Source organism: Muntiacus reevesi, chromosome 1 (assembly GCF_963930625.1).
Source record: "Muntiacus reevesi chromosome 1, mMunRee1.1, whole genome shotgun sequence".
Classification (NCBI taxonomy): domain Eukaryota; kingdom Metazoa; phylum Chordata; class Mammalia; order Artiodactyla; family Cervidae; genus Muntiacus; species Muntiacus reevesi.
Genome location: NC_089249.1, coordinates 246,259,769 through 246,278,524, shown reverse-complemented (window position 1 = coordinate 246,278,524; position 18,756 = coordinate 246,259,769). Strand labels below are relative to the sequence as shown.

At 41.4% G+C, this 18,756-nt stretch overlaps 1 protein-coding gene across 3 annotated transcripts in view; it reads right to left on the bottom strand.

The window, feature by feature from the left end:
* Positions 1-18,756, bottom strand: part of CYFIP2 (cytoplasmic FMR1 interacting protein 2) — a 132,561-nt gene that overhangs the window by 107,671 nt on the left and 6,134 nt on the right. For all 3 annotated transcript variants that reach the window (XM_065918993.1, XM_065918994.1, XM_065918995.1), the window contains 2 exons: positions 3,385-3,524; positions 1,536-1,625 (listed from right to left, as the gene is read on the bottom strand). In XM_065918993.1, coding sequence (XP_065775065.1) covers positions 1,536-1,625; positions 3,385-3,501 — 207 coding nt within the window. In that variant the 5' untranslated portion in view covers positions 3,502-3,524. The remainder of the gene's footprint in view (positions 1-1,535; positions 1,626-3,384; positions 3,525-18,756) is intronic.

Below are 18,756 nucleotides of genomic sequence, written 5' to 3'. Positions count from 1 at the left end.
AGGTTCAACCCTGTGATTTACTAATTGTGTGATTGTGAGCAACCCGCTTATTAACTTTTCTAGGTCTCAGTTTTCTCATCCCTAAAATGTGTATAATGATCTCTTTGCAAATCACAGGCTGTAATAAGGTTCCAATGATATTATGTATGAGAAAATTTTACAGAGTTTAAAGTACAATATATATATATATGTAAGTATATATATATATAGTTATAATGTGTGTATGTGTGCAAAGTATACAAAGCTATACTCAAAAGCTACTTCTTGCAACAAGCTTTCTCTGACCCTCTCAAGGCCACTTAAAAATTCTGAACTTTCACTATGTCTTTTATCTTCAACTTTGTACATTTTTGTCTGCAAAGACTTGTCTAGAGCATGTTTTATAGTCAAACAGATTTGGGTTTAGCTCTGTCATTTGTCAGTGGCAGGACCCTGAGTAAGTTACTTTACTTTTCTTTTCTGGACTTTCGTTTTCCCCATCCATAAAGTGGGTATTGTAATAAAATATTCTTCCCAGGGTTGAGGTGACAATTAATTGACAATGCATTTGGAATACCTGCACAGAAAATGTTCAATAAATGCTAAGTTTGTCTATTTCCCATTTGATTCATTGAGAACTAAGACCCCATCTGTCCTTGCATACACGCCGTGCTCCCCCACCTCCGCCCCTCAGCCCTTCAGCATTTAGCAGAATCTGATCAAGTACCAGGGACACAATATTTATTGAATGAATGGGCAGGGTGTGGTGAGACAAGGGTTTAGGCTATCGATGCTATAATGAGAAAGGTCCTCTGAGCTGCAGTCGGAGCCTTTGAATGAGAAATTGTGGAATTCTTTTGTTCTTTATTCTTTTTAAAGAAACTTTAAACTTTTTATTTTATGTCTTAGGCCAGGATGTGCGCAGCATGTGAGATCTTAGTTCCCTAACCAGCAATTGAACTTGTGCCCCCTGCACTGGGAGGGCAGTCTTAACCACTGGACCGCCAGGGAAGTCCCTGAATTCTTTAAATGTCAGTGATGCATGAGGGTGAAATCATGAAAGCCAAAGGGAGAAAGGTACCCACACAGGTGGGTCAGACAAAGACCCATCAAACCATTGGCCCTTGTCTGTGAATGATTTAGGCCACCAGCTTCCTCCAGTCAAGAATGTGTTACTCCAAAACTTTGAGAAACTTTGTGCTTTGGTCCAGAGCCAAAATTCCACACAGCCAGTAATCTATAAAGTACAAAACAAGGCAAGATCTAATCAACTGTTAACCCCTAAGCTAGAGAGAAGTTCAGGAAAGCAAACAGTGGGAATAGAGTTGGGCCCCAAAGGTGAGCAAGATTTGCAAGGCTGGAGGATACAGACCAGTGTACCCCAGGCATGGACAAGGGATGGTTGGGGGCCTGAAAAAGGGCTTGAGGAGATGGATCCTTCTGAGGCAGTGGGTTCTTGGAATAGCTGAGCCCCTGCCCCTGGCAAGAGAAGCTGCCCACAGCCCTGCCCCCACCAGGAGGGGCTGTGTCTGCGCCTGAGGGTCATGGAGACTTACCATGCTGGAGTGCACCGTAGCCTGCTCAATGTACCTTGCAATGCCTGTGACAAATGCATTCCTGTCCTCGAAGTTTGTGTCAAAGTTAGCCTGCAGGAATTAAAGGACAGGAACACTTAGTGGTTGGAAAACAGGTTCAAGATGGCTGGGTGTCCAGGAAATAAACTGCTGCCAACAAATGCCCAAGTTCTCTGGGGAAATCTATCTATATACCGCCCACTCATCTTCCATTGAGAAATCCCACCCTGCATTCCCCTGGGCAGAAACTGGCCACAGACAGGGGCTGCATCTGCTTCCCATGGGTAATCAGGTTCACCCAGAGAGCCTCACAAGTAAAAACTTAAACTATACAAGCCTAAATAGCTTGTTAAAAGTGGAGATTTTTTTTTTAAGAGAAGCAGACTCACAGATATAGAGGAACAATTAGTGGTTTTTTTCTAGAAGGGGAAGAGCAAAATGGTGGGGTGGGAGGTACACACTAGTGGATGTAAGATAGCCTCAAAGTTGTATTGTATAACACTGGGAATATAGCCAATATTTTGCAATAACTGTAAATGAAAAGTAACCTTTAAAAATTGCATTAAAAATTTAAAGATGTTTTTTAAAGGTGAAGATACTAAAGAAAAGGAAAGGTATACACGGTTTTCATTTCGTTGTTGCAAAAATATTTGCCTGAGGGTGCAGATACCTCTGTACAAGAATAATAACTGCACTAATTTTTTGTAATAAAGAAACTGGAAACCATCCAAATGTCCATTAACAGTCAAAGGCTAAATAAACAATAGCATATCCATAAAATGGGCTTATAGATACTATATGCTGGTTAAAAATAGTATAGCAGCATTGTAGTATTGTCAGGAAAAATACCCAGAATAAATTTTAAGTTAAAAAAGTCAAATCATAGAGCCATCCCCTTTTGGTAAAAAAAAAAAAGTTATATATCTACATGGTAAAAAGATGTGTGTGTGTACATACGCATGTATATATAGACATAGTTTCAGGGAAATTTTTATTTGTTATACTTTGCTGTATTGCTTATAATAAAAAGATATCTACATAATTAAAAACTTACTGTGGGTTAGACAATGTGAATAACCAACTTGATGAGTTGAACCCTCAGGCATGTGCTTAATAAATCAAGCCATTGAATGAAATTAAAAATATACTATGCATTTATTCTTAGTCTCATTTAGCAGTTTCAGAACTTTCAAAAGGTCAAATACAGCAAAAAAGCTAAAAATTTACAATTAACTTACTCTTCCTTAACATGGTATACTTGCCCAGCACACTCAGACAAGATGCTATTTGCAAGGCTGACTCCAGCTGCACCAGTACCCTTCCCACCATGCCCAGTGGGATCACAGTTTGAGCAATCTGATCACGGTTTGTCACGAGCTTGCCTCTTTTGGGCAAAAGCAAACAACTGTGACTAGCTTCCCCAAGCCATTATTGGCTGTGGGGAGTTGAAGATCTCTTCTCACATACATGAAGAAAAAGTAATTACCCAGGCAGGCTCTAGGGGTTTTTTAATGGTGATATTTAATTCATGAAGTCAGAGCTGCCAAGACCTTGGTTGGTGCCACAGCAAGAACAGCCGGGAAGGTATTTGGGGTCAGAACAGATCAACAAGCCCTCCCCTGGGAAGAGAAATAGCACTGGTATACGTTTACTAGCTAATCTATTTCTTACACTCAGCTCCACCACTCCACCAGGGACTCCATCAGTTCACACCTTTCACATTCTAGATTCAGGCAGCCCCCTTCCCTCTGCCTGCAGGGCAAACCCTCTCAGGGGGTTCCCAGAATTCCTGAGCCCCTCATCCTGGTCCCGGTGCTCTGGGAGGACTTACCTGGTACATGATGGAGGAAGGTGGGGGCTCGATGCATGGCTGCTGGTCAGGGAGGGGCAGCTCTTCCAGCAGGTCCACGTTGGACAGGGCATCTTCCAGGGTGACGTGGGTGGTCATGGCTGCAGGTTCCGTTGCCCGTGCTGAGGGGATGCAAGAGAAGGGAACGGAGAGTTTCAGGGGCCTCCAAACATTTCTCCCAGGCCCCCCGTCCAGGCTTCTTCCAGGGCATCCAGGGAGGTAAGTAACATGCACTGGGACCACTTCCCCTTGATACTTTTTCACAGATGCACTCAACCCGTGTGGGATATCTGAGGATGTCCTTACAGTTTGCATGTGTGCGTTAGTTGCTCAGTCATGTCTGACTCTTTGGGACCCCATGGACTGAGGCTTGTCAAGCTCCACCTACACGGAATTCTCCAGGCAAGAATACTGGAACGGGTGGCCCTTCCCTTCTCCAGGGGATCTTCCCGATCCAGGGACCAAACCCAGGTCTCCCACATTGCAGGTAGATTCTTTACTGTCTGAGCCAGCAGGGAAGCCCTCTTTACATTTACAAAGTACTTTTTCATGTCTGTTGCCTCGACTGAAACTCACACCACAATCCTCTCATGGCTAGCAGTATCACATCCACATAATCGATGGAAGACCAAGGCTCAGGGAAGTTACGTGATGCCCATGTGACCACAGAGAACAGTAGCAAAGGACCTCAAGACATGCCTGACCCTGAGACATGGGTCAAAATCAACCTCCAGTTTTTGCTATTTGAGGAGATATTTATCAGTTCCACTCTTCAATTCTTGCATAACACAAATATCCATTATCAAGAGTGCCAAAGATTATCAACTTGAAACCAGCGTTTGAAGTTAAGCTGAGGGTCAGAGAATTCAGACTTCAGAGAATTTAACCTGATTTGCAAAAACATTACAGCCATTGTCCTCCTTGGCCTAGAAGTATGGTTTTCTTTGTCAGCTACACCAAGCAAATAAGCCTGAGATGGACATTTCTGTGTCTCAAACCCTGGCAGAGTACAGAGGCTTTGATGTGAACTTTGCCAGACACAGAAGTTGAAGAGGTTCTAAACAGCACTTACCTATCTGGAGCTAACTGCTATTTTAAGAACTCAGCACTCAGCAAACAGAAAACTCAGTTTTTAAAGCCTATGCAAAACATTAATAAAACATGATCATGATTTAGGGCATACAACAAGTTCTCACAAGTTCCCCCAAATATGACCTTCTAGAAGTCATATTCACTGACTACGTGCCATAAAATTAGAAATCAATAACACAACTTATAGCAAAGAAAAAAACCCAAGCCTGTGAAAATTTATAAAAACTTTTCTCTCAGGTTATTCAAAGCTAAAGAGGAATTCAAATAGAAATTATAAAATATTTAGAACTGAAAGGTAGAGAGCATGAATAAATGTCTTGATGCATTTCACAGAAACTAAGAAAGCAGAATTACATGAACTGAATTTTCTGCTCAAAAACCTAAAAATGGATAAAAATCAACTTGAAGAAATGAGAGTGCAGGGATAACTGCCTACAAAAGCAGAACTATATGAAGCAAAAATCAAATAAAACAAAAATAACAGTCGACTAGGTGAACAAAAATTGAAAAACTGAATTTTATAAAAAGATGATGAAGAAGAAGCCGCTGCTGCTAATCTTTTGTGTGCAAAGTCACTTCAGTCCTGTCTGACTCTTTGTGACCCCATGGACTGTAGCCCACCAGGCTCCTCTGTCCATGGGATTCTCCAGGCAAGAGTGCTGGAGTGGGTTATCACTTCCAGTAAGGACACTGGGGGAAGGCTGACTGTGCGCCTGTGAGTGCCCCTCCCCTGCCCACCCCCAAGCCCAGGGAAGCCTGAGACCCGCATCAGGGCTGGAGTCTCAGTGTCAGAGGATCCGCCTTGCTCTCTAGGAAAGGAGAGACCAGGGCAGAAAAGGACCAGCGACCGCAGAGCTGGGCCAGGCTGTGACCGGCTGACACGGCTGCCCCAGCGTCCTCCTAAGGCCTGGTGGGAGGGCAGGTGGGGCTGAGCTGCTGAGGACTGCTTCACGCCTCTCTGAGCTCTCAACTCCCCTCCCTGTCACGTGCTCCGGCAACAGTGAAGGCCCCATCCAGGGAGGGCGCGGGGAGCTCAGAAGGGACTTCCCCCTCTGCCCTCGGCAGGGGCCTGGCCTCACGGGGGTGGGTGGTCTCTGGCCTTCTCCACACCGATGCTTCTTCCTCCACGCTCTTCTCTGCCCTGAATTCCAAGTGTGGTCTTCAGCTCTACAGTCAAACCATCCATCTGCCAGTCCACAGAAAAGACTGTCTTCTTTCTTACATTAACGTGAGGTTCATTTTGCAGGACTTTTCAGGGCATAATGATCTGTATGTATGCCTTCTCATCTATATGATTTTCCCAGGTGGCACTAGTGGTAAAGAACCTGCCTGCCCAATGCAGGAGATTTAAGAGATGCGGGTTTGATCTCTGGGTTGAAAAGATCCCCTGGAGGAGGGCATGGCAACCCACTCCAGTGTTCTTGCCTGGAGAATCCCTTGCAGGCTGCAGTCCATAGGGTCGAAAAGAGTCGGACATGACTGAAGCAGCTTAGCATGCAATGATCTATAAACTCCAAAACCCCAATAATTCTCTTCATTAATTCAAATAATAATAAAGCTAACATTTTAAGCCCTTACTCTGTTTACTCTGCCAAGCACTTGACTATTTTAATCTTGCATCAACCCTATAAAGGTAAGTATTAATACTATGATTATTCCCATTTTACAGATGAGCAAATAGAAGCTCAGAATTTAGATTATATTAAAAGGTCAAGTGCTGGCAAGTGGTGGAGCTGGGCTTGGAACCTAGGTTTGTCCTACAAAAGAAAAGCTTAGACGGGTGGGATGGGGTGTTGTGAGAGGGAGGTTGAAGAGGGAGAAGATATATGTAAATATATGGCTGATCCGCTTCATTGTACAGCAGAAACTAACACAGCATTTGTAAAGCAACCATATCTCAATTTAAAAAAAAAGAGAGGCCTCAGTTCAGTTCAGGTCAGTTGCTCAGTTGTGTCCAACTCTCTGTGACCCCAAAGAAAGGCCTAGAAGCAGCTATTTATCTATGACTGCCAAGGCTGTGTCAAAGGACCAACTTGAGGCAGCTTCCACTGGCGAAAGAGGGGGCAATCTGAGGACCAATTTGCACAATTCAATGGACTTGAAACAATACAAATAAATGTGAATCCATAAGATTGTAAAGACACTTAATAAAAACTTGGGTTTGCGCCTCTGTTACTATTGGATGATGCCTGTGAATCAACTTTCATGTTGAAAAATCAATAAATAAAAGGAAAGAGTTTGCAAACACTGAACCATTCTTTCCTGTACCAACTGCATCACTGAATCACTAAATTGTAGAAGAGATGGCTGCTTCTCTTTATAAAGGTATTTCTTTCTTCCCCAGAAAGATTCACAGAATTAAAATATCCCTAGTTTTCAACACCTAATGAACAAATGGCATAGGCTCTGATCATCAACCACTGCTAACATCACTACATGAGGGACAACCAGGCGTTCTGTGCCACTTGACAGAGAAACACACTATCATCTCATGAAGAGTGCTGAAACCAAAACGCTTGAATCTAATCAAGCTTTGGATATCATTGGACAGGAAATACAGAGGACAGAACACGTTAAAACACCACAGTGACGCAATTAGTAAAATGTAATCTATGAGAAAGTCTGCTGGACAAATAACTCAGTGCCTTTAACAAATAAAAGTGCAAGGGAACAAAAAGATGGAAGTGGAAGTTACAGATGATAAAAGACTTAGACTATCACATGTGTTTACTTTATTTTGTTCTTATTTCAAACAAACCTTCATAAAGATGAAACTGTAACATAAATTCAAAAATGGGAAAATTTCTCTGGTAGTCACTGACTTGATTATTTGACAATATTATGGAAATAGTGCTATTAATTTTTTGCTATGACAGTAATGTTGAAGTTATGTTTTAAAAGAGTCCTTGTCTTTGACAAATACCTACTAAAATATGGATAAAAGGATACAGGGGTTTGCTTCCAAATAATACTAGATGGGGAAAGAGTGAAATAGATAAAACAAACATAGCTATGAGTTAACTGTCAATGCTGTGTGATGCTAACATAAAGGGATTTATGATAATTTTTCTATTCAATTTTAAATACACTAGAAAATTTCCATAAAAACTCCCAGCTCAGTGTATAAACTCCCAGTTCTGATATACCCTTACTGCATCTTCCCTGACTCTTACTTGCCATGATCTTTGCTTTATCCTTCCTCCTATAAACGGTTTCTTCTAGGCTTTGAGATTCCAGAACACTCATTTACCAGAATAACCCTTAAGATTTTCCCTTTAAACACAGTAAAACGCCCATCCTTCCCTTGAAGAGAATCAATAAGTGAATGTCCTACAGAGCCAGTAAATTAGAAATCTTTATTTCTGTCATAAATTCAGCTTCTCTAATGGATTTCTCTGTTTGTAGATCATTCACCACCTAAGGGAGAAGGAAATCAGATATTTCTAACCCAAGTGCTGGAGGTCACTGCCAACTCTACATCAATCAGAAAGAAAAAACACTGTGGAAATTTTAACTGGGGTATACATATAAGTACTTCTTTTCCAGCCCAAGTGTCCTGACTTTTACGCAATCTTCCAAAGGAGAAGAATTCTTAAGATTCAGTCTATGACCACGTGGCCACTTTGTCACTTCGGAAAAGAAATTAATAAAATATTGAAAAATTAACACTGTTCTGGGAGCAACATTTAACAGACACAGCTGCAACCTGCAATGTGGGGAATTCATGGCAGATTAAAATTCAATGTCTTCATAATAAACTTAAACTCAGTGGCCTGGTTTCACCGAGAAGTAATAACATTGGACTGTCAGGCAATCTGGTTCTGAGAAGGGTTTACAGCCCCCCACCCCCATGTTGCCAAGACGACTGATAGATTCTGAGCAAAAAGGGGCGCACCCCACAGATGCAGGATGGGCACTAGGAAAGCCTAGCTTTGGGACTGCAGGTTGATACAGTCTAAAGAAAAGATCTGCATTGTCATTTTCTGTCTGACTTTCTAGAAGGAAAAGGAAAAAATTCATAATTTTTAATGACCTGGAAAACTAGGCTAAGTATGGTGGGTAAGCTCAAGCTCTGGATTCAAAATCTGTCATCTGTCATTTCCTAGCTACATAACCATTAAGTAAGTTACATAACTTCTCCGAACCTCCCTTTCCTTATCTGAAAAAAAGGTGATGGTTAATAATAGTCCTGGTCCTCAGTGACTTATTGTGAGCATTATATAACATCACAGCACATGGAAAGCTCAGCCCAACAGCAGGCACACAGCAAGCACTGGAGAAATGTTAGTGAGTTGAATGGCCTCTTTCTAAGAGAGCAAATGGATGAATTAAGCATTGCAAAAACACTCCTACCAAAAAAGAAGGCATTATAATTATCACTAATTCTCAGCTCTTTAGATCTTCTATATTGACTTCCTCAGGCACAACTCCTCTGCAGGTTCCAGGGGACAGGTGTTATTTCTGCTGTTTTTCTAGGGAGGACACAATGTTGCTGAGAAGTAAAAACATTCATTCATGGTCACATGGTCACTAGTGGCCTAGTTAGGGCAGAAACAGGATATCTTGACTCCCAGTTCTATGCCCTTTCTTCGAGACCACTCCTACTTTTGCATTTTTTTTTTGAAATGTACTAAGCACTTTATTATTATTTTTTTAATCTGACTGCCTTTTCCTTCTTTAAGAAGAACTAGACTCTGCCAAACTAAAAAGATTAGGTAACTGTCACTTTTGGGTTTCATCACAGGCCAAGAAATATTTTCTCTATCTGTAAATCTCCCCAGCTAGAAAGCAACTAAAATAAATTTAAAAAAAGATAAAAAATAAATCCATATGTATTATTTTTTCTGCATATAAAAAATACATCAGTTCAGTTCAGTCACTTAGTCGTGTCCGACTCTTTGCAACCCCATGAAGTTGAACAGTTCTATGAAGACCTACAAGACCTTTTAGAACTAACATCCAAAAAAGATGTCCTTTTCATTATAGGGGACTGGAATGCAAAAGTAGGAAGTCAAGAAACACCTGGAGTAACAGGCAAATTTGGCCTTGGAGTACGGAATGAAGCAGGGCAAAGGCTAATAGAGTTTTGCCAGGAGAACACACTGATCATAGCAAACACTCTCTTTCAACAACACAAGAGAAGACTCTACACAAGGACATCACCAGATGGTCAACACTGAAATCAGATTGAATATATTCTTTGCAGCCAAAGATGGAGAAGCTCTATACAGTCAGCAAGAACAAGACTGGGAGCTGACTGTGGCTCAGATCATGAACTCCTTATTGCCAAATTCAGACTTAAATTGAAGAAAGTAGGGAAAACCACTAGACTATTCAGATATGACCTAAATCAAATCCCTTATGACTATACAGTGGAAGTGAGAAATAGACTTAAGGAACCAGATCTGATAGACAGAGTGCCTGTGGACTCTATGGACTATGGATGGAGGTTTGTGACATTGTACAGGAGACAGGGATCAAGATCGTCCCCATGGAAAAGAAATGCAAAAAAGCAAAATGGCTGTCTGAAGAGGCCTTACAAATAACTGTGAAAAGAGAAGCGAAAAGCAAAGGAGAAAAGGAAAGATATTCCCATTTGAATGCAGAGTTCCAAAGACTAGCAAGGAGAGATAAGAAAGTCTTCCTCAGCAATCAATGCAAAAACTACATAAATAAACATATAAAAATAAATAAAAGGCAGGCTGAGACTGAGTAGCAATTGATTGATCAAGGAAAAACAATCAAAAGAAGTAATTCAGAAGGTGACCTGCTTTTCCATCATGTCTATGTGCTAGTTTGGAGATTGTGAGGGATGCTCGTTTGCCGTGACAGGCTCCACAGGTCACAGGGTTCTCCCAGCAGCTGACACCCTCTCACACAATAAAGGCAGCTTCTTTTCAGGTGTGGGTGCCATACAGGGACATGTAACTTGGGCACATCTTACAGGACTTCCATCGGGTGTGCCCAAATGGACCAGGTGGCTGACTCTGAGCAGACTAGAAATGAAGAGTTTTACAGGAACACTCCACTTATTGGTCAGATCTTGTGGCTCCAAACCCCACAGATGTGCCTCGGCGCTCCCTTTAGAGCATGGCTGGGACCAATCCACAATATGCAGCCACAGGTAAAGAGCCAGCCACACAGCGGAGGGTAGAGAGGAGAGACAGAGCTATACAGGGAAGACAGAGGAGCCACACAGGCACAGGGGGCCGGGCCATGGAGCGTAAGGGGGAAAACTCCACACATTTCAGCAGCCTGCAAAAGTACCACCAATATCATGGTACCCAAGGGTACTCAACAAATAGCTTACACACTGCCAGAATGAGCCTACAGCTAGAAGAGACCTAAGGAAATGCTTACCTCCTGAAGAAGAATTTCTGACTCCCCCACCACCCTACCTGAATCTACCTTCTCTCGTGGTCCTTACAGAACCCAGTGTGTTCCTTCTATATTTTTTAAAATTAAAAAAGACATTATTCAAAATCTATTTGTTTATTTGCCTGCACTGGGTCTTAGTTGCATCATGCGGGATCTTCAATCTTTGCTGCGGCATGCAGGTTCTTTAGTTGTGGCATGTGGGATCTAGTTGCCTGACCAGGGATCGAACGTGGGCACCCTGTACTGGGAGCACACAGTCTTAGCCACTGGACCACCAGGGAAGTCCCAATGTGCTCCTTCTTTAAAGCTCTATTTCACAACTTACCATGTGTTCTCTCCTGCCCTAAATGATACACTCCTTGAGGACAGGAGCTGTGTCTCACACCCACAAACTAGCACAGTGCCATGCACACAACAGCAGCTAGAAATCAAGAATTTTTCAATGAATGGGTGTCCCAAAATATCAACAGAGGCATTTTGATGTCCAAGATACCAGGTTTTTAAAAGTGGGGCAGGTGACAAGGAATATAAGCAGTAAGAAAGCCCTTTATATTACAAAAAGAACTTCATTGAAATTATTCACATATTTAATACCTGAGCAAGTAAAGTGATAACTTGCAATATTCTGTGAACAGTTATCTATGAAATGAAATCTCCTTCCTCTATTACCGCAGGTTCTGATTTTACTTATCCTTCAAGATCTCTCGCCTCTATGACGTGATTGCTTTTTCCCTGGAACTCCCAAAGCTTATCAGCACAAAGTTGGGGAGGATGTGAAATCGGAAAGAACCCTCATACATAGCTAGTAGGAGTATAAAATAGTGCAACCACCTTGGAATACAGTTTGGCAGTTCCTGGAATTTTAAAACACAGACTGACCATATGACCCAGTCCTAGGTATATTAGTAGCACCTATCTCTTTTCCCACACTTTCTGCCTCAGAAGGTTTCTGAGTACCAGTACTTCCTCTTCCCACGCCAGGGCAAATGTTGCTCATTGACTGCATCTCTCTTTCTCAATGAGTTCACAGGAAATCTCCATATACTTCTCATGAAAGACAAACCTCCAAGTGACAGCTAGCACTCAATCTGAGTTTGTCTGTGAAATAAAACATGTGTGCCCGCCACCCCAGAGCAGAATGACACTTGCATGTTCAAGCTCCCTGAGGCCAGAGACCACTTCTCACATATTACTGAAAATCTCAGAGACCTGAGCAGGATGGCAAGGGAATAGGAGGCACTGAGGACATACTGGATGAAAGAAGGCATGAACACGCTTGAATTCCCCAACAACACAGGAGGAATGTGATGACTTAGCCTGTCTTTATTTCTAACTTTCCCATCCCTTCTCCTTCACTATTAATAACATAATTTACATCAACATGGAACGTATCCTATTTATTTAGTAGTTTTTTTCTAAATAGACTTTTGGTTTCCATTTTATAAATATATTTTAGAAGGAAACTTTATATCATGATCACTAATAGAAAACTAGTATTACCTTCCATAAACAGAGGGAGGGGACATATGTATACCTATGGCTGATTCATGTTGATGTATTGCAGAAAACAATACAATATTGTAAAGCAATTATCCTCCAATTAAAAATAAATAAATTTTAAAACAAACAAAAAATAAAGTAGAAAATAAAGAACACTGAAAACAAACACAGGTCTGAGTATCACATGAAAATCATCTCACACCCATCATTGATATACCCATTTGAATGCAGAGTTCCAAAATACAGCAAGGAGAGATAAGAAAGCCTTCCTCAGTGATCACTGCAAAGAAGTAGAGGAAAACAACACAATGGGAAAGACTATAGATCTCTTTAAGAAAATCAGAGCTACCAAGGGGACATTTCATGCAAAGATGGGTACAAAAAAGGACAGAAATGGTATGAACTTAACAGAGCAGAAGATATTAAGAAGAGGTGGCAAGAATACACAGAAGAACTGTACAAAAAAGATCTTCATGACCCAGATGATCATAATGGTGTGATCACTCACTTAGAGCCAGACATCCTGGAATGTGAAGTCAAGTGGGCCTTAGGAAGTATCATTATGAACAAAGTTAGTGGAGGTGATGGAATTCCAGTTGAGCTATTTCAAATCCTAAAAGATGATGCTGTGAAAGTGCTGCACTCAACAAGCCAGCAAATTTGGAAAACTCAGCAGTGGCCACAGGACTGGAAAAGATCAGTTTTAATTCCAATCCCAAAGAAAGGCAATGCCACAGAATGCTCAAACTACCACACAATTGCACTCATCTCACACGCTAGTAAAGTAATGCTCAAAATTTTCCGACCCAGGCTTCAACAGTATGTGAACTGTGAACTTCCAGATGTTCAAGCTGGATTTAGGAAAGGCAGAGGAACCAGAGATCAAATTGCCAACATCCGCTGGATCATTGAAAAAGCAAGAGAGTTCCAGAAAAACATCTATTTCTGCTTTATTGACTACGCCAAAGCCTTCAACTGTGTGGATCACAACAAACTCAGGAAAATTCTTAATGAGATGGGAATACCAGACCACCTGACCTGCATCCTGAGAACTCTGTATGCAGGTCAAGAAGCAACAGTTAGAACTGGACATGGAACAACAGACTGGTTCGAAATTGGGAAAGGAGTACGTCAAGGCTATATATTGTCACCCTGCTTATTTAACTTATATGCAGAGTACATCATGTGAAATGCCGGACTGGATGAAGCACAAGCTGGAATCAAGATTGCCAGGAGAAATATCAATAACCTCAGATATGCAGATAATACCACCCTTATGGCAGAAAGTGAAGAACTAAAGAGCCTCTTGATGAAAGTGAAAGAGGAGAGGGAAAAAGTTGGCTTAAAAGTCAACATTCAGAAAACTAAGATCATGGTATCTGGTCCCATCACTTCATGGCAAATAGATGGGGAAACAATGGAAACAGTGACAGACTTTACTTTCTTGGGCTACAAAATCACTGCAAATGGTGACTGCAGCCATGAAATTAAAAGATGCTTGCTTCTTGGAAGAAAAGTTATGACCAACCTAGACAGCATATTAAAAAGCAGAGACATTGCCGACAAATGTCCATGTAGTCAAAGCTATGGTTTTTCCAGTGGTTATGTACAGATGTGAGCGCTGGACTATAAAGAAAGCTGAGTGCCAAAGAATTGGTGCTTTTGAACTGTGGTGTTGGAGAAGACTCTTGAGAGTCCCTTGGACTGCAAGAAAATCCAACCAGTCCATCCTCAAGGAAATCAGTCCTGAATATTCATTGGAAGGACTGATGCTGAAGCTGAAACTCCAATACTTTGGCCACCTGATGCGAAGAACTGACTCACTGGAAAAGACCCGGATGCTTGGAAAGATTGAAGGTGGGAGGAGAAGGGGATGACAGAGGATGAGATGGTTGGATGGCATCACTGACTCGATGGACATGAGTTTGAGTTTGAGTTGGTGATGGACAGGGAGGCCTGGTGTGTTGCAGTCCATGGGGTCACAAAGAGTCAGACAAGACTGAGTGACGAACTGAACTGAACCCCCCCATTGATATGATCACTAGAGGTGGTTTAGTGTGGTGGTGAACCAGAGTCCTGAGTCTACCACTCCCTGACTGTGTGGTCTTAGGAAAATAGCATAATGGTTTCTGAGCCTCACTTGCCTTATTTTTGATATGAGGAATAATATGAGTAGTTCCTATTTCATATACTTTGAAAACTAAATAAGTTAATCTATGCGAACAGCTCAGTAGGTAGGAAGTGTACCATAAAAGTTAGTCCTCCAACAAAACCAAATCTAGCAACATATAAAAAGGATTATACACCAAGACCAAATGAAATTTACTGCAGAATCTAAGATTGGTTTGCCATTAACACTCAAAAATCAATGAATGTGATAAGCCATCTCAATTGAATAAAGGATAAATCCCACAGGATCATCTCAACACATGCAGAAAAAGCATTTCATAAAATTCACACTGCTTCATGATAAAAACACTCAACCAACTACAAACAGAAGAGAATTTTCTCAACCTAATAAAGGGCAGCTACAGAAACACCCACAGCCAACATCAGACTTAATGATGAAAGACTAAATGCTTTCTCTTTAGGATTAGGAAGAAGGCAAAGAGATTTGCTTTCTCCATTTCTATTCAACATTGTGCTGGAGGTTCTAGCCTGGATACTAGAACCATTAAGAAAGACAATGAAAAAAGTGATACCCACATTAGAAAGGAAGACATAAAATTATCTCTATGACATGACTGTGTATGCAGAAAATCCTTTAAAAGCCCACTAGAAAATTATTAGAATGAATAAATATGTCCAACAAGATTGCAGGATATGAGATTAACATATGGAAATCAATTGTATCTCTATACATTAGCAATGCTCAATGCAAAAATGAAATTAGGAAAACAACTCTATTTACAATAGTATCAAAACCAATAAGACATTTAGGAATAAATTTAGTAAAAAGAACTGTAAAATCTATACTCTGAAAACTATAAAACACTGTAGGAAAAACTAAAGAAAAGTCACATAAATGAGGGGCTTCCCAGGTGGCACAGTGGTAAAGAATCTGCCTGCCAGTGCAGAAGATGCAAGAGACATGGGTTCAATCCCCGGTTTGGAAAGATCTCTGGAGTAAGAAAATGGCAACCCACTCCAGTATTCTTGCCTGGAGAATTCCATGGACAGAGGAGCCTGGTGGGCTACAGGCCATGGGGTCATGAAGAGTCAGACATGACTGAGCACACAGCACATGCATACATAAATGAGGTGCATTTTCAAAGACTAGAAGACTTCTTGTTAAAATGGCAATACTTCCCAAACTGATACAGATCTAACACGATCTATATCCCAATTCCAGCTGGCTGCTGTGCAGAAATTGATAAGTTGTTCCTAAAATTCACATGGAAATTCAAGGGACTGTTTAGAATACCCAAAACAATCTCAAAAGAAAACAGAATTGGAGGATACACACTTCTTGATTTAAAAACTTACTACAAAGCTACAGTAATCAAACAATGTAGAATAAGGACAGGCATATAGATCAATGGAAAGAACTTTATCCAAAGATAAAGTATCACATTTATATTCAATTGAACTTTGATAAGGGTTCCAAAGCAATGCAATGGGGAAAAAGTTCTCTTTTCAGCAAATGGTTCTGGGATGGCTGGACATCCACATTCAAAAGAATGAAGTTTAACCTCTTTCTCACACCATATGACAGATTAACTCAAAATGGATCAAAGACATGAACGTGACAGCTAAAACTCTTACAGAAAAAAGAAGTAAACTTTTGGAACCATGAAATATGTAATGACACCAAAAGCATAAGCAATGAAATAGAAAATAGGCAAAACTATGCATCATCAAAATTAAATTTAAAACTGTACTTTAGAGGACATTATCACATTATCAAGAAAGTGAAAAGACAATCCACAGAATGGGAGAAAATATTTGGAAATCATATATCTGCTAGGCATGTAGAATATATAAAGAACTCTTAAAATTCAATAAATAAAAAGACAATCCAATTTTTAAATGGGCAAAAGATCTGAACAGACTTTTCTCCAAAGAAGATATACAAATGGGCAATAATCACATAAAAAGAAAATTATTATTCTTAGTCATCAGGGATATGCAAATCAAAATCAGAATGAGATATCACTTCATATCCATTAGAATAGCTATAATAAAAAAGACTGGTAAAAAAAGTGTTGGTGAAGGTGTGAGATTGGAGCCCCTAATCATTGCTGATAGGAATATAAAAGAATGCAGCCCCTTTGGAAAACAGTTTGGCAGTTCCTCACAGTTTAAAATGCAGAGTTACCATAAGACTCAGCAATTGCACTTTTAGGTATATTCCTAAGAGAAATGGAAATATATATTCACAAGAAAACTTGTACATGAATGTTCATAGTAGCATTATTCATAATAGCCTAAAAGTGGAAACAACTCAAATGTCCATCAAATGATGAATGAATAAATAAAATATGGAGCATTCATATTATGGAATATTATTCAGCCACAAAAAGTAATGAATTATGGATACATGCTACATCATAGATGAACTTTGACAATATTATAGTAAGTGAAAGAAGCGTAATATGCTTTTTAAAGGAAATATCCAGAATAGGTTAATCTACAGAGAAATAAGGTAGATTAGTAATTGCCTAGATTTGGGGTAGACACTGGGGAAAATAGGTGGCATTGCTAAAGGGTATGATGTTTCTTTCTGGGGTGATGAAAATATTATAAAAATTCATCTTGACGATGGTTGCACAACTTCGTGAATTAACTAAAACCACTGAACTGTATGCTGTAAACAAGTGAATTGAACAGTATGTGACCCATAACTCAATAAAGCTGTTACCAAAAAATGTCAGTATTTGTATGACGACTTTTGGAGACCTTAGCGTATATAGAATATAAGCAGGAGTGGGACAAAGAGAGCTGGAGCAGGAGCCTGGGGAGTCTGCGGAGTACGCTGACCTTACATGCATGAATGAAAATGAACATGAGAGAAAAGGACAGCAAGAGTCACAGCCACACCGACCCAGAGGGAGCCCCTGGACTGCAGGGTGAGCGGACTCCCAGGAGGCAGGGCCCAAACCAGGCACTCCTCTGCCGGGGCCTGGGACTGTCCTGCCCAGAAGGAGAGACTCCTCAGACACAAAATTCTCTAGGCGGGGTGACAGGCTTTGAGACTTAGAATGAGGACAAAATGGGTCTCCAGTCTCCTACCTCCAGTCTTTCTACTATGAGGACACCGAGGTCAAGAGATGAGAGGACTTGGGCAGGGTCCCTGGTGTAGTTAGGGGTTGAGCTGGGCTAACGTTTCAACTTCTGAGACTGAGGGGAACCTGACGTGACAGTGCTATAAGTGAAAAAGTGGGATATTAGACAGAAGGAAGGGAGGGAGGGAGAGAACCTGGGAGGAAGAATTCTAATTCTGCAATAACAGAAAGCTCTGTGGAAGAAAGGAAATGCAATCAAAGGACATACCTTGGCTCTCCAGGGGTCATCATTGACAAGTCTTAATAATGCAGATGCTTTAAACATAATTTAGGTTAAAACAGAGCTCTTGCTATATTGTAAGATGTGGGCAGGAGAGGGAGGAGGGTGGTGTCAGAAAGTGAACTCTTCATCCATCACAGCAGGAAGTGAAGAGACGGTGCGTAGCACAGATAAATCAAGAAACGGCAGCAGAAGCATATCGTTTAGAGATCTGGAGGCAAGTACTGGAAGAAACGGTGAGTTAAAGGCAGCAGCCTCCAGGGGAGGTGGGCGCTGGATGCTTGTTTTTCACTGTGAGTCTTTCAATACTATTTGATTCTTTCAAGCATGTCTATGCATGGCTTTGATCAAAATTTAAAAATTTATTTAAAAGACAACAACCCAAGGCTTCCTTGCTGGCAGTCAGACAGCTGGCCCAGTCCACAGTGCTGTCTCAGGCAGCCTCTGCTAAGCAAGTCTCTCCCTGTGGACGTCGGGGCTCAGAAGCCCCATGCCCTGCAGCTTCGGTCACACAGGGCACCTGAGCTCAGAGCAGAGAAGTCAGGTCAGCCTGACTTGGGTCTCTGGAGAAGGCCTACCCCCTTCTCTGCTCACAGCAAAGGAAAACATGCTGCTCTGGCCACAGGGCTTGGCGCTGTATTCGCCGTTTCACTCAGCTTCTTCCTGTGTTGCCAGGGGTGAGGAGGCCTTTCTGTTGACAACCCACCCAGGCAGATCTCACCCTCTTGGGAGGGGCGGTCATGCCACCAAAGGCAGCTTGCTGATTTGCTCCATGGCGGGGGTGGGAGGGGGGTACCAGTGTGACTTGTATCTGAGGAGAAGGGAGTTGCCTCTCAGAGGCACCTGCTAAAACTCAGAAAGGGAAGCCACCACATCTGC